This window comes from Heptranchias perlo, chromosome 8 (assembly GCF_035084215.1).
Source record: "Heptranchias perlo isolate sHepPer1 chromosome 8, sHepPer1.hap1, whole genome shotgun sequence".
NCBI lineage: Eukaryota > Metazoa > Chordata > Chondrichthyes > Hexanchiformes > Hexanchidae > Heptranchias > Heptranchias perlo.
In genome coordinates, this window is record NC_090332.1 from 27807559 (window position 1) to 27824786 (window position 17228).

Here is a 17228-nt window from a genome sequence, read left to right on the forward strand (position 1 = left end):
CAAAAGGCGTTTGATAAAGTGCCGCATGGTAGGCTTATCATCAAGATTGCAGCCCATGGAATAAAGGGGGCGGTAGCAACATGGATATAGAATTGGCTAAGGGACAGGAAACAGAGAGTAGTGGTGAATGGTTGCTTTTCAGACTGGAGGGAGGTGTAGAGTGGTGTTCCCCAGGGTTTGGTGCTGGGACCACTGCTTTTCTTGATATATATTAATGACTTGGACTTGGGTGTACAGGGCACAATTTCAAAATTTGCATTTGACACAAAACTTGGAAGGGCAGTAAACAGTGAGGAGGATAGTGATAGACTTCAAGAGGATATAGACAGGCTGGTGGCAAGGGCGGACACGTGGCAGATGAAATTTAATGCAGAAAAATGTGAAGTGATACATTTTGGTAGGAATATCGAGGAGAGGCAATATAAACTAGAGGGCACAACTCTAAAAGGGGTACAGGAACAGAGAGATCTGGGGGTATACGTGCACAAATCGTTGAAGGTGTCAGGGCAGGTTGAGAAAGCGGTTAAAAAAGCATACGGGATCCTGGGCTTTATAAATAGAGGCATAGAGTACAAAAGTAAGGAAGTCATGATGAACCTTTATAAAACACTGGTTCGGCCACAACTGGAGTATTGTGTCCAGTTCTGGGCATCGCACATTAGGAAAGATGTGAAGACCTGAGAGAGTGTGTACAAGAGATTGACTAGAATGATTCCAGGGATGAGGGACTTCAGTTACACGGATAGTCTGCAGAAGTTGGGGTTGTTCTCCTTGGAACAGAGATGGTTGCGAGGAGATTTGATAGAGATATTCAAAATAATGAAGGGTCTAGCCAGAATAGATAGAGAGGAACTTTTCCTATTGGCAACAGGGTTAAGAACCAGATTTAAGATGATTGGCAAAAGAACCAAAGGTGACATGAGGAAAACTTTTTTACACTGCGAGTGGTTAGGATCTGGAATGCACTGCTGGACGGGGTGGTGAGGCGGATTCAATCATGGCATTCAAAAGTGAACTGGATAAGTACTTGAAAGGAAAAAATTTGCAGGGCTACGTGGATAGGGCAGTGGAGTGGGACTAGCTGGATTGCTCTTGCATAGAGCCGGCATGGACCTGATGGGCCGAATGACCTCCTTCCGTGCTGTAACCTTTCTATGATTCTATGAGAAATAAAATATAATTTGATTTTATTATTTAAATATCCTGTAACTTCAGATCAAACAATGAAAAGATTTGCATATTTATCAGGAACTCACAATATTAATGAATTCCCCCAACTCATGGAAGGGATGGCAGCTATACTATTCAGAGTTTAAATGGGGAAGGTCTCAATTAAACTCACATATTCAGTATTGTTCATTGAAATGCTCTTCCACTGATAAATATGCAACCGATTAACTACTTGTCCTTTTTCAAATTCTGTTGGCTACCACAGACTGCATGTTCTTTCCCATACTTGTGCCCCAACTTGGGAAAACACAAGTATCCTGTTTAGATTTTGCACATATTATGTATCAAACGTAATGCTATAAGATCTGCATCCCATGATACCTATCTGTGTGATTCCTGTTAAAATCCTTTTTTAATTGTATAAATTGCCCTATATATTAATTGCATAATTGATATAGCAGTTAGAAGCTGAATATCTAGTATGCTACCAATGGCTGAAAAATCCACATCACCACGTGCTTTGATTTTTGCTGTCGCATCACAAACCAGCATTTTTGGATATGATACATGGACCACCATAAAGCAAATGCAAAGAACTTTTGCAGCAGGAATTTGGGGGTGTGCCTCCCATGATTTTTCTGTCCATTAATAGTTAATGGATGGAAAATTGTTGGGGGTGTATACCTCAATTCCTGGTATGTGCTGCAAGCATGCACAGCTCTGGGCTGGGATGAAAATTTACCCCACTGTACATATTTAAAACAGTTCCGGTAGTGTTCCTGTTGGTTCTGGAATATAAACTGGATATACGGAATTATAATAAAGGATGTAAAGTCTACCAGGACCAATGGATATGACAGGTCTTGTAGATAGATATAAGGTCTTATATGTAGATATAAATTATAGATCAGAGATGATTCTACAAGGAATGATTCAGAGAACGTGAGGAAAACTACACATACATTGGAGAGAAATATTGGAAGAACTGAAGTGGAACATTGCAAACTAGAGAGCAAAGAAAGATTTTGCAGGGTCTTCATGTTTACAGCAGTGAAACATGCCAGATTTGTATTTTGCCACTTGTGAATGGAATGCACTGCAAAAAAATAACAAAAACACACATACACAAACCCACAGCCTATAATCACTTCAACAAATTTGCATAAATTAAACAATCATCAACATGCAGTTGCCTTATTCCTTCTCAGTGATGTGTATTCATATAAGGTAGTCAATTTATTAAATTTTTTGTTATGTAAACTTTTTAAACACTAAAATTACTTACCAGTTTTGTAATTGGAACACCATACCAGTCTGTAAACGATACCATAACTTGGAATCCAACTACATATAACATATTCATGATTTTGTCATTTGTATGCAATTTGATCAAGTTCACACATGTTTAAATGTGAAATCAAACCAAGATCTGTGTGGTATCGCCTATGTACACATTCAGTTTATACATTAACAGAGGCTCAAATACCCAGCTACTTTCTTGTGCGGGGAAAATTTAGTTATTACAATACATTATAAATGTGTAGTGTACCTAGTGTTAAATCAACCTGCTGTGGGAAAAGACAGAGAGATACCATCAAATTAAAATGGAGCTAGGCCAACACTGCTGAACACTTAAGTTATTTCTTCTGAGATTTCTTTGCTTTCTGGAGCAGTAAATGAAATAAATTCAGTTGGCTTTTCATGAATAATTTATCCAGTTCTACTTTTGAACCATTTGCCCCCTAAAGTGCAAGCTTTCATCAGTCAATTTTCAGATAGCCCACTGTAGCCATTCATTATTCTTGTAATTTATTTTATTACTTAGCAATCCGAATTTAGCCAACCAATTAAAAAGTGACTTACTGTTTCTTAGCATCCAGTTTTTATCTGGATATATTTCATTAGGATGTAATGAAATTGTCAGATTCTTGAATGCACCCGGAGTAATATTGATACAATTAATACTGTATGCAAGAAGGTCTTAAATAATTCTCCATCAAGCAGCCTAAAAAAAGCATCTATTTCTTACGATGGGCGAAGCAGTACATTAGAGGCCAGTAACTGCACTTTTAACTCAAACAGTTGCCATTTATTATAGCTCCTGGAATTTCAGAGATTCTGATGAGAATTTCTAAATCAATAGTAACATTAGATACAAAGCAACAACTGAAACATGGAGATTTTGGATTACCTTTGTTCGGCTCCCTCCGTGTTACATCTGTTTATTTTTTGCCACCGGTTAGAGTGGATTGAGCGATAAATGAAGTACTGCTGGATGTGCTAAAGAAATGCATATTTCAAAAACATCTTCAGAACACTAGTCAGTGCTTTAAAACAAAATTATCAAACCTGTAACACAAGTGAGAGATCTTGCATGCTGGGTTACTTTGGTCTTGAGATAGTATTTAACAAGCCAAATCTAAATCCTGCCTTTGAAAGGAAAAAATTATTGCTAAATTATTTAGTAATACTAGATGTACAGAAATATCTTATCAATTTAACGTACACCACCACTAAAGCAACTCATTGTGAAATAGTAATGGTTAGTATAAGACAACTGATTATATTTGTGCCAAATTTTTGATGATACAAGTAGAAAAATAAGTATCAGTCCTGTAGCAATATGAAGAGTTTTCAGTAGAATTTGCAGCAGTAGCCTCCTGCTATTCATGCAGTTTGTAGGGTGTCTTTTCTGAAATCGTATGTTCTTTTACAAAGTGTAGAATAGATGTGAAGGTTGCTTTATAGCAGTGAATATCTTGAGGAACTGGGAAACATCATTAAAGGGAAACTAGAGGAGGGCCACTTTAAAAATCAAGAATTAAAACAAGTAAGAAGATGGGATGAAGACTAGATTAAATGAGTTGAGGAAGTTTTGCATGATGATGGTGATGTTTACATCTTAACTAAAATTTTGGATAAGTTGTTCAGCTGTTACAAAGAAAAAGTGCTGCCATTGATTTGACAACTTCTACCACTAATAGTTAACTTAATTTGTCCATATAGATCAAGACCAAACAAACTATGAGATTTATATATCAGTTTTATTCCCGCCTAGCAGTTCTGAGAGCAAATTTTCGTGGCCTGGAATGTGCTCATCGCATAGGTGTGAAATTCAAAGCATGAAATTGTTCACGGGTAAATATGTTGCTTGGTATAAAACTGGGCCATACAGAACAAGAAGGTGCCATATTTGATCCCTGGCCTCTGCTGCTTTAGCTGATCTCCCTGGTCTTATGTTCCTGTTTCCCTGGGCAGTGTTGAGGAGCTGCAGTTGGCCTCAGAGTGCCTGAAATATAGGAAAAATCAAACAGTTCCTGATCACTATCCAGTGACCCTGCTATAACATATTATGAGTGGTCGTTGATTGAGGACAAGATTGGATTTGTTGTTCAACCCCCCAGTCAAATATCCTGACGATACTCAATGTCTAGGTACGCACATGAAGAATTGCCACTTGGGCAAGGTGTGAAAGGGTGCCTAGCATCCATGGAATTATATCCCGGCATGGTTTAGAGAGGATAGAAAAGATTTTAAGGTGATAAGTGCAGCAGATTAAAAAATATGCAATGCATAGAAAAAAGCTGAAAAAGAAACTGTGAAGGATTAAGGGATAAACACATCAATGCTACAATTACTTATATTTTTTATAGCTCCTGTAATGATCTATCCAAATGCTCTGCAGATGTTGCTCTCTTACTTCCTGCTTGGAAAACTCCAGACTGCAGGGCAAAGCAGCTGAAGCAGTGTGGGGGTGGGAGGATGAGGAGGAGGGAGGGAGGGAGGGAGGAGAGGAGGAGAAGAAGGAGGGAGGGGGGTTGACATTCAGCAGATGCTCTTACTTTGTTTCTCAGTTCCTAAAAGCTGAAAAGCAACTCAACCATTTGCTGCTTAGCAAGTGGAATTTTCTTCTACGAAATATTGTTTTATCTTTGTACATTCTGTGCAGGATTGTGTTCTGTCATTTTCTGTTGCCTCTGGAACTATGTCAGTTTTGAGTGGCTGAAACAGATGTTATGAATAGTGTGGCATTTTCCATCAATTTATGGGTGCCTAGAAGATGTGGATTTAAAGGTTACAGATCAGGGCTCTGTAAAAATATGCCACTACATGCTAATGGCCGCATAAATCACAATGCCGCTGATATGACGTAGCTATGTCAGCTGCAACATGAAAGCTTATGGAAAGTAATCCTATCAATTGCAGATGTATATTCAATTTGTGCCACAAAAATAAGTTTATAAAAACACAAAATGTGATCTGTGCAAAAAAATATTTTAACAGAAATTTATAACATATCTAACAGTAATGGATTCTGGATTTATATCAATTTCTGCTCAATTAACACAAAGTATTCACTAAAGTAGCATTAACTATATACTGCTGTTCTGTAAATAATGCCAGGATAATAAAGAAAAAATAAGATCAAAGGGTATTAACTGCCCTAAGCCCAAGTCTATTTTATAAATATTAGTGGTTTTCCTGTGACAGTGAACATGATGAGTCAGAGGATATGCTGTTATATAATGACAGGAACATTAAATGATGCAAAGCAAAGTGCATTTTATATAATATAGGTATCTGCTGTGGCACCACCCACAGACTTATACAGATTGGGCTCTTACCTGTGATGCACAAATGGTTAAGGCCCAAAGGAAATTTAAAAATAGTAAATATAGAGGACTGCAACTGGAAAATAATTAAATCAAGAAGGAAAGAAAAAAATGTGAGTGGGCCAGGCTGGACATGAAAGAGGTTGGCTGCAAAGAGATAAATAATGAATGAATAGGAAAGGCTATAGGTGCGAATACATGAGGAAATGACTAGGAATGGCTCTGGCTGCAAATAATTAAAGAGGAGGAATGGATCTGTGCCAAATACATAAATAAATAGCTGAGTTGAGCAGAATATAACAAGTAAATAGGAGTATTCAAGGGTAGAAAGAATCAGAAAAATGAAAAATGAATGGGCTGAATGATGAACTAAAATGGAGGCTAAAAGGACGGGGGGAGGAAATATTTTCACAGATGTGCTCAGATACAGTCGAGTAAGTGTTAAGTATTTTTCGATTGTTTCATGGCAAATTAATCACCCTGCGGTCTAAAGAAGTAGTGGTCGATTTTAAGTTTGGGCATATTTTGGGTGGGCGGCAAGTGATGCAATTGCGCCACGCACCCAAAGTCCCTGCTGAGAGGCCCGAGCTATTTTGAGGGCTGTGCCTCATTTATGTTAGATTGACGAGCTGCGAGCAACGTTCAAGCAAGTACAGGCTTGTTGGTTGGGGGTGCGGCTCCAATGTGGAGCGGAGTCAGAAATGTTATCCTTGGGGGACGGGCCAGCAGGAGGCAGAAAGACTTTTGTTGCGCCATGCCCATGCAGAGACCCCCGTGAAAATGATGGCAAGTGAGTATAGCACCGCAGTTTTCAGGCCACGCCCTCCCCATTCCCACCAGGCAGAGTGACTTAAAATTGCTCCAAAACAGACATGTTGCCCTACGGACGTTTCCAAGTACAACATTTTTATATATAGATGTATAAAACAGAAATAATTATATGTGATTGCAAACAATGGTTGGAAATTGAAAATATTTGAATAACATCTGAAAGATTCCTTTGTTCTGACTGGCTATATGGTAAAATTGCCTAATAGTTCTCATAATTAAATAGTTCAGATGTCTTAACTATCCATTCAAAAGGGTTTCTGACCAAATCAATAAAAAGGTGGCAGTAGAATATTAATTGAATATAAATAGTCTGGCTGGTGATGTGTTGGATTAGAGCAGTGCTGGAGGTTTGAACCTCAGTCTCAACTGACATTTATGCCTGGACTTCCTCTTTGGTTACAGGGCCAAGCTGTCTTAGCTGACAGTAGGAAGGGAACATTTTAGGGGCTCCACCTTGAATACTACCCCTTGGAAGCTGGTTATGAAATAGTGTTAGCCAAGGTATGGGGATGTGTGCCATTACTTGATAACCCAAGTTCATGGTAGGTGGCTTAGAGGAAATGAAGTGGGAAAATAAGGACTTAGTGGTTTAAAAAAAACTTTTTTTTTACATGATAAACAGTGTCTACTTTTGTTCTTTTTAAGGAAAGATCTTTGTCGACCAGAATGCAGCGTCGGGCTCATGCTGCCTTAGCGAGTGTTGCCACAACTCTGCTCATTCTATCCAACTTGGTTTTTCTCTGTGGGAATCAAGTAGGGATGATCTATTGGAACAGAACATTTGTACAAGGTAATTAAAGTAGTTAAATCCAAGAAGTTGGTGATTATTTGCTAAGATTTCCTGTTTTTCTTTAATAAAATTGTGTCAGCCAAAAGTTACTACACGTGGTGCGACTACCATTTGGACACAGTTGTACACTTTTAATATTGATATTGTGGAAGACATCTATAAACAAAATGGAGGGAGGGGAAGGTTGTATTATTATAAACTTATTGATGGCACTAAGCTATGTAACTAATGCAAAGGATGTTTATAGGCTTTTCAGAGATCCGGATAAATTAGATAGAAGAGTTAAACAATGATAGATGGATTTTAAAATGGATTAATATAAGGTAATACATATTGAAACAGGAAGCGTAGAAGCATGGATGTAGAACAAATACCCAAAAGCAAAGGTGGAAAAGGAGGTGTTGGGATTATTGACTGAAAATTTCCAGTCATTGTGCCTATTATAAGCAATCAGCATATTATTGTGCCTATTATCAGCATGATTAATCCAGTACTTGGATGCATCGCTAGGTTGAGTACAAAGTTAGTAAATTCAAATAATCTATAGAACTTGATGGTTTGCTTACTGCTGCAATAAAACTGCTTGCATTTTTGTAGTGCTCCTCGTGTATTGGAAGACATCTCAAAGAGGAAATCAAGTGAGCACTGAACAGAAGGAAATGTGGAAAACAAAGTTGGTTTGGATGGTTGAAAAGTTTTGAGAGTGAGAGAGAGAGAGAACTTGCATTTATATAGCACCTTTCATGACTGTATGACATCCCAAAGCGCTTTATAGCTAGTGAAGTACTTTGGTAGTCACCGTTGGAATATAGGAAATGCAGCAGGGAATTTGTGCAAGGTCTCATAAATAGCAATGTGATAATGACCAGATAATCTGTTTTAGTGATATTGGTTGAAGGATAGATATTGGCCAGGACACCACGGAGAACTCCCCTGCGCTTCTTTGAAATAGTGCCATGGGATCGTTTACGGCTACCTGAGAGGGCTGACAGGGCCTCGGTATAACATCTTATCAAAAGATGACACTTCCTGTTTTATTTAAATTTTCTAGCCCTGACCCTGGATTCACCAGCAGGTTCAGGATTGCAGGTCACCAGAGGGGTGCGATTCCCTTTCTACCACAGTTATGGCAGCAGAGTAGGATCATGGACTTTTGCCTCCGATGCTTGTTTTGTGTAGCATTTCATCAACTCTTTAGATACTTGGCTTGGCTAAAATATCTACTTCACTCCCAATGGCCACTTGTTATTAAATGTTTGCTCGCTTTTATTAGCTGTTTCAACCCTTTTACTGGCTGTAGCAGCACAGGAAATCCGGCCTCCATTGCAGCGAGTTCCCAACTGTACTTCACTACTCAAGTAAGAGATCACAATAAATTTGCAATGAGGGCTAAATGAGGAGTTAAGATAGGAACTGCTGTACAAAAAGCAGCTGGATGCATAGCTGACTTTGCAGTGTTTCCATCCTGTGAATGCTCACACCAGAAAACCCACTTTAAAAATACTAAGTCATCCTAGTATTAAAGATGGTAAATAATTTGCCTTCCATTCAGAAGATGAGGGGTTCCAGTCCCAGCACTTGCATCTCTTGGCCCCACTTGGTCTAGTTTGGATGGGTTTCAATGGATTCTGATGCTTTTGAACCGAGGGTATATTATGGACAACTACTACTTTTTGGACATTTTGTACAATTAAACGCATGGAGAAATTCCTGATCAGTGATGGATATTTAGGAACATTAGGAACAGGAGTAGGCCATTCAGCCCCTTGAGCCTGCTCCACCATTCAATTCGATCATGGCTGATCTGCTCTTCAACTCCATTTTCTCACCTCTGCTCCATATCCCTTGATCCCCTTATCTAACAAAACTCTATCTCGCTCAGTGTTGAAAGCTCCAATTGTCTTAGCATCCACAGCCTTTTGGGGGAAGAGAGTCAAAAAGTACTAGTTGACCTTTGAGGAACATGAATGAGGGAGATATAACAGTCGCAGAAGCTATGAACAGTTACAGAAATTACTCTTGGGAGAACTTGATCAGTATAAGATTACAAATGAGGTGTTAAGAACTTTCACTTCACTGCTACTAATTGTATTTTTCAGATCATTGACTTGTTTAAGTGTTGTGCTGAATTTTCAATCATTACCCAACACAAAACGGATGTAGCCAATAGATGAAATTAACTTTGTATTATCAGCAGATGGATCTGAAATGACCTACTAGAAAGAAAGTGATTGTGGAATTTTAAATTTTATAGTGTTTTTTTTTATATATATATACTTTGCTCTGCATTTTTCCCACTCAAGAGCAATCTCACCTACACATTAGCCCAGATTTTCCTCTCAGTCACAGTTGTTGCCAAAAGTGGGATTATCTGACAGCATTGTCACTGGCCCTGATGAAATATCTGGGATCGCCTTAATATTAAAGGTGAGCCCCTAGGCCTGTGGATGCTGAGTCGTTGAATATATTCAAGGCTGAGATAGACAGATTTCTGGACTCTAGGGGAATCAAGGGATATGGGGATCGGGCAGGAAAGTGGAGTTGAGGTAGAAGATCAGCCATGATCTGATTGAATGGCGGAGCAGGCTCGAGGGGCCGTGTGGCCTACTCTTGCTCCTATTTCTTATGTTCTTAGTACTTTAACGGCTGCAGCAGTTTAAAAGATCAGGCACCATCAGTAAATGTTTTGTTTGAAAGCAAGAGTGAAAATCATTTCAGAATGTAATTCATAGAGCACCCTAGTTTTCAGAGGCTGCAGTGGAAGTGCTGATGGCCCAAAGATCTCTTCACTCCTGACTTCTTGACTGTCATATCTTCCTCATTCATATCCCTGAAAGATCTGTCTTTCATTTCTGAATCTTAACATTATTGATGTGTTTCAACGCTGAAGACATTGGCTATGCTGAAGTGATCATGCTTAGCTCATGTAGGATTTGCCGGAGAGTTTACTGCCACAATTATTAGAAAGAAGGAAAGAAGGAATTTGCTTTCAAAAGCATCTTTCACGGCCTCAGGAAGTCCTCAGGCACTTCACAGCCATGAAGTACTTTTAAAGTGTAGTCAGTGTTGTTATGTGGGAATAATAAACATTTTTTCAAAATTACATTAACGTTTGAAGGGTGTGATTGGACTCAATGCCTTGGTGGAATAGAACACTGGCCCTTCACTTCTGGTACCTTTAGAGTTCACCAGACTTCCAAATGAAATGAAGGGGTCCCTGAAGTCTTGAGTTTGCAAGATATTCCTCTAGATAGAAACCATTGAAATATATGTGGGGGAGTAAAGCACAATTGAGAGATTTAGATGATACTCTTGTAAGGTTTTGCTTTGATACCAGTGGTTAAAGCGGAATTTCTTGTGAAGGTTACTAGGTCTTTATTTCAACAGTAGGGATTTTTAAATACTATTTGTACCAGCTCTTTCTTGCTAGTTCTCAACTTCTTGAAGCAGATACACCAGCGTCACTACTCCTCCCAGGCATTCCGTATTCCTCTCCTGTGGGGAGAGTGCCCTGGAGTACCAAACAGGTCCACTTTCCTTCGCCCACCTTGTTCAGCAATAACAGAACTGCAGAATCTGAAAGCTTGGTGGTTTTTTTTTGGCACTGCTGGTCAATAACTACCTCTGAGAAATTTCCATGCTGCACAAATTCTAAAGTTACAAAAGTGTAACTTCCTCCTACCCCACTTCCTGTAAGGACTCTATTCCCTTCTCCCAGTTTCTCTGTCTCCGTCGCATCTGTTGTTACGATGCCACCTTTCACACCAGTGCTTCCGCTATGTCTTCTCTTTTCCTCAACCGAGGATTCCCCTCCACTGAAGTTGACAGGGCCCTTGACCGTGTCTGGCTTCTTTCCCACGCTTCCGCCTCATCCCTTCCCTTCCCTCCCAGAACCATGATAGGATCCCCCTTGTCCTCACCTTCCACCCCACCAGCCTCCACATTCAATGTATCACCATCCGCCATTTCCGCCACCTCCGGCGCGATCCCACCACCAAACACATCTTCCCCTCCACTCCCCTTTCAGCATTCTGAAAGGACTGCTCCCTCCGCAACACCCTGGTCCACTCTTCCATCACCCCCAACACCCACTCTCCTCCCCACGGCACCTTCCTGTTTGAGCGCAGGAGATGCAACACTTGCCCCTTCTCTTCCTCCCTTTCCACCGTCCAGGGCCCCAAATACTCCATCCAGGTGAAACAGTGCATTCGTTGCTCACAATGTGGTCTCCTCTACATTGGGAAGACCAAATGCAGATTGGGTGATTGCTTTGTTGAACACCTCCGCTCAGTCCACAAGCGTGACCCTGACCTACCAGTCGCTTGCCATTTTAATTCCCCGTCTCACTTCCACACTGTCCTCGGCCTTTCACACTCTTCCCATGAAGCTCGAGGAACAGCACCTCATCTTTCATTTAGGCACTTTACAGCCTTCTGGACTCAACATTGATTTCAGTAGCTTCAAATCATAACCACTGCTCCCATTTTTTCGGACAGCAAGTGCTGGTAATGGTTCTGCTGTTGCCATCTATAGCTACTCTTGACCAAACTTTTGTTTCTTAACTTGTCCCATTACCACCTTCCTTGCCTTGCACCATCATCCCTTTTGTCATTTAATCACTCATGCCCTCTACCCTATCACAGACCTTCCCTTTTATTATTTCCTCCCCTTCCCTCCCCCCTTTCCCTGGCTCTGTACTTGCTTAACTACTTTAACATTTTCCAGTTCTGACGAAATGTCTTCAACCTGAAACGTTAACCCTGTTTCTTTCTCCACAGGTGCTGCCTCACTTGATGAGCTTTTCCAGCATTTTCTGTTCTTATTGCATTTACTATTAAATGGCTACTGGCACTTTTTAAGCTGCTACAGCAGTGCACAAAAAGCCACCCCACCCCCAGACTTGTGCAAGCTCCCAGTGGCAGGCTGCATATGAAGTGATGTCCAACCCAAAAGTTACTGTCCAAATGGCCATCTGCAATTTGAGCAGGCGCAACGCCAGCTCCACACCATTTCCACTGCTTCTGCGCTTAAAACAGAAAATCTGCCCCCTCCTCTGAATTTTCTTTTGAAACCTAAGACTCTCCTGATGCCTAACTTTTTCGATTATTTAAATCCTGCAATGATGAATAAGGGATTCAACACAAATCCTATATTTACTATTGGGGAATTTTTAAAAAATAAAAAAAGATTTTAAAATGTCTTTTTCTCAGATGCAGATGAGGTATTATGTGGATGAGATAATTTTTTTAAATAATCCGTCATTCTGTTCTTAGTACATTACTTTGCAAACAGCAATGCGGGCATCTGCCAGTGCTTTTACTGAAGTTATTAAAGAATATTGACAAACGTTTAGGAGCTGCAAAGGCTGTCCTCGTGGGTGATAAAAACTTAATTATTCTTCAACTGAATATGCTGCTTTGAATTTATAATGACATGAATACTGAATGACTATTTTAACTGACCAGTGATACTTTTGCTTATGAATATTGATCTTTAATGGTCGCTGAGATCTAGTAAATGTTGAAGAAAAAAGTGATTCAGTGCTGCCAGAGATATTATGGTTACCCTACATACTTCACATTTCAAATTTTGTTTCACATGGTATATTAGTGAGCTATCTTTAGATTTTGGCACAGTTAAATATTTGTTTTGGACAGAAATTTTTGGGGGAGGACAGAGTAATATAAAACTGGGATTTTAAAAAAATGTGAGAACAGCAGTGTATTTGGTTCTATGCTGCCCTCTGTTTGCATTGAAGCTGGTACATTATGAACAGAAATGTTGGCGATTTAAACTGGACCTGAGGTATCATCAACATAAATATATAAAAATACAACCTCATCTAAATGATATTTCTGGGTAATGAATAATCTTTTTTTTCTGCACTTTTGTATTTTTTTTAGGTGTGTCACACTATGTGCATATTGGAAGTTTACTTCAGTTTTGAGTCTCAGTCCAATATTGCAGAGTGGACCAGTGGTTCAACATCATAGGAGGAAGCTAAGAGGTATATAGGATGAAGGAAAGAGCTACCATCAGAGCTTGTAGATATTTGACTCATTGGACTAGAAATTGGGCCATGTAGTGCTCATTGTATCGGCGCTATGCGGCCTCCCGAAGTTCCAAAATGGCATCCAGAATGTGCGCGCACGCTTCTAGCGTTACGTGTGCCGGACGCCATCTTGGTAAAGGGTTTCGCGCACGCGCAGATAACAAACAACGGCAGCATGTAAAGTAGGGAGAATGTGCGTTAGATCAGTGTGCAATGCCGATTTAAAATGATAGACACCATTTTGGCACTTAACGCTCCAACCTAAGCATTGTTTTAACCACGAACAGCTGAACATGTCTAAGAGTGCCTGGAAGACCCATCACCAGCACTAATTAAAAGGATCGTGCAGGTGTTCCAGGTTAGTTGCTGGATTATTGCATCTGGTTGCTGGTAGAATAGGACATGTTTGTTGAAGCTTCCTGTACTTACAGAGAGTTGCTATAGTATATTTGAGAGTGGTTTGGCAGGTACTGCCTTATGGTTGATGTAATTTACAACAGCGTTTGAACAAGATTCCTGGCAACCATGGGTGGTCTGCTAGGGTTCCCGCTGGGCATAGAACACGACTGGGAGCATGCAGAGAACCACGCAGAGCAGGTCAAGCTGTGAGGGAAGGGAGGAGGAGGCACAGGGCACTGAGCTGGAGGCCATATTCCATGAGGGCCTTCAGGGAACACCACTCTTACCTCCAGATGAGCGAGGATCAGTGCATCCGACATCTGAGGTTCACCAAAGAGGTCATGACGGAGATCTGTCACCTGCTGCAGGCACAACTACAGCCTCAGAGCAGGGCAAGGACAGCATTGCCTGTGGCTGTGAAGGTAATCGTGGCGCTGAACTTCTATGGCTCTGGATCCTTTCAGGCCTCTGCTGGCGATCTGTGCAACATCTTACAGTATGCAGTGCACTGCTGCATAAAGGAGGTCACGGAGGCACTATATGAGATGCGCAATAGGTTCATCACGTTCCGTCTTGATAGAGATAAGCAGAATGAGCGAGCACGAAGGTTTGCTCGCATTGCAGGCTTCCCCACGATGCAGGGTGCGATTGACTGCACGCATATTACCATGCGTGCTCCACATGTCAACTCGGCCATCTTCAGGAACCGAAAGGGGTTTCACTCCCTGAATGTGCAACCACGCGCAGTGCATCATGGAGGTCAATGCTCGCTACCCTGGGAGCAGCCACAATGCCTTCACTGTGTGGCAGTCCAATGTGCTATCATACTGAACTACCTTCAGGCTAAACACCAAAAGTAGCAAGCTACAGACAGAGCAAAACTCTGTAGCCCTGCCACATCCAATTGATAGTTACTTGGTTATTCACCACAATTAACAGGAGGAGGCTCCATGAATATCCCTATTTTCAACCATTGAGGAGTCCAGCATGTGAGCGCGATAGACAAGGCTGAAGTGTTTGCAAATGTCTTCAGCCAAAAGTGTCGAGTGCATGATCCTACTCAACCTCCACCTAAGGTCCACTCCATCATACAAGACAGTGGCTAGCCAATTTGGCTCAGCTATGGGCCCTGACAACATCCTGGCTGTAGTATTAAAGACCTTCCACCAGAACCACTTGGCCTTGGACCTCATCACAGCCATTCAGACATGGATGCAAGAGTTGAATGGCAGAGGAGAAGTGATAGCTGCCTTAGACATCAAGGCAGCATTTGACCAATTATGGCACCAAGGAGCTCTGGCAAAATAGAGGGCAGTGAGTATCAAAGGGAAAGCATCCAGTGGCTAGACTCATACCTGACACAAAGGGAGATGGTTGTGGTTGTTGGAGGCCAGTTATCACCATCCCAGGATATAATTGCAGGAGTTCTTCAGGGAAATGCCCTTGGCCCAAATATCTTCAGTTGCTTCATCAGTGAATTTCCGCCCGTCATAAAGTCAGGAACTGACCTGTTCGCTGATGATACGCAACTCCTCCAATAATGAGGCAGCCGTCGAAAGGCAACAGCAGGACCTGGATAAGATCCAGGCTTAGGCTGACAAGTGGCAGGTAACATTCTTGCCACGTAAGTGCCAGGTATGACCATCTTGATAAAAGAAAGCCCAGCCATCTCCCCTTGATGTTCAATGGCACCACCATCGTAAAGTCACCTTAAATCAATATTTTGGAGGTCACCATTGACCAGAAGCTTATCTAGACCAGCCGTATCAATACAGTGGCTACAGAGCAGGACAGAGGCTGGATACTGTATGACTAATGGCTCACCTCCTGATCTTTCAAAGTCCATCCTCCAACTACAAGGCTCAAGTTAGCACTTGCCTGAATGGGTGCAAAGACTGCAGCGCTTGAAGAAGACCCATCACCATCTTGCCAGGGAAACTTAGAATGGGGAATAAATGTAGCCTTCTCAGCATCGCCCAAATACTGAGAACAATTTTTTTAAAAGTGGATAATGCAGTCCAGCATTAACATGGACAGATTAAGTGAATGGGCAAAACTATGGCAGATGGAGTTGAATGCGAGCAAGTGTGAGGTCATCAACTTTGGACATAAGAAAGATACAGCAGGGTATTTTCTAAATACTAGGAATTAGGAATTGTAGAGGAGCAAAGAGATTTGGGAGTCCAAGTACACAAATCACTTAAAGCTAGTAGACAGGTACAAAAGCAGTCAAAAAGGCTAATGGAATGTTTGCCTTTGTCTCAAGGGGGCTCGAATACAAAAGGGAGGAAGTTATGCTTTAGTTTTATAGAGCCTTGGTCAGACCCCATTTGGAGTGCTGTGTTCAGTTTTGGGCACTGGATCTCAGAAAGGATTTATTGGCCTTGGAGAGGGTGCAGCACACATTCACTAGAATGATACCGGGGCTTAGAGGGTTAAATTATGAGGCCAGATTGCATGAACTTGGCTCGTATTTGAGTATAGAAGATTGAAGGGTGATCTGATTGAGGTGTTTAAATTGTTAAAAGGATTTGATAGGGTAGATGCAGAGAAACTATTTTCTCTGGTGAGGGAATCAATAACGAGGGCTAATTGATAGTTCGTTCAAAAGTGTACAGACAATATGGGCCGAATGGCCTCCTTTTGTGCTGTATCATTCTATGATTCTATTCAGGTGAACGTAAAAGATCCCATGGCATTATTTGAAGAAGAGTGGGGGAGTTTTCCCTAAGCCAACATTTATCCCTCAACCAATACCATCAAAAAACAATGAACTAGTTGTTATTTATATTAATGATTTGGATGAGAATTTAGGAGGCATGGTTAGTAAGTTTGCAGATGACACCAAGATTGGTGGCATTGTGGACAGTGAAGAAGGTTATCTAGGATTGCAACGGGATCTTGATAAATTGGGTCAGTGGGCCGATGAATGGCAGATGGAGTTTAATTTAGATAAATGTGAGGTGATGCATTTTGGTAGATTGAATCGGGCCAGGACCTACTCCGTTAATGGTAGGGCGTTGGGGAGAGTTATAGAACAAAGAGATCTAGGAGTACAGGTTCATTGCTCCTTGAAAGTGGAGTCACAGGTGGATAGGGTGGTGAAGAAGGCATTCGGCATGCTTGGTTTCATTGGTCAGAACATTGAATGCAGGAGTTGGGATGTCTTGTTGAAGTTGTACAGGGCATTGGTGAGGCCACACTTGGAGTACTGTGTACAGTTCTGGTCACCCTATTATAGAAAGGATATTATTAAACTAGAAAGAGTGCAGAAAAGATTTACTAGGATGCTACCGGGACTTGATGGTTTGACTTATAGGGAGAGGTTAGACAGACTGGGACTTTTTTCCCTGGAGAGTAGGAGGTTAAGGGG

The 17228-nt window shown here is 41.1% G+C and overlaps 1 protein-coding gene across 3 annotated transcripts in view; it reads left to right on the top strand.

The window, feature by feature from the left end:
• The window catches only part of hhat (hedgehog acyltransferase), a 207506-nt gene that overhangs the window by 87828 nt on the left and 102450 nt on the right, over positions 1–17228 (top strand). For all 3 annotated transcript variants that reach the window (XM_067988856.1, XM_067988858.1, XM_067988857.1), the window contains exon 11: positions 7260–7404. In XM_067988856.1, coding sequence (XP_067844957.1) covers positions 7260–7404 — 145 coding nt within the window. The remainder of the gene's footprint in view (positions 1–7259; positions 7405–17228) is intronic.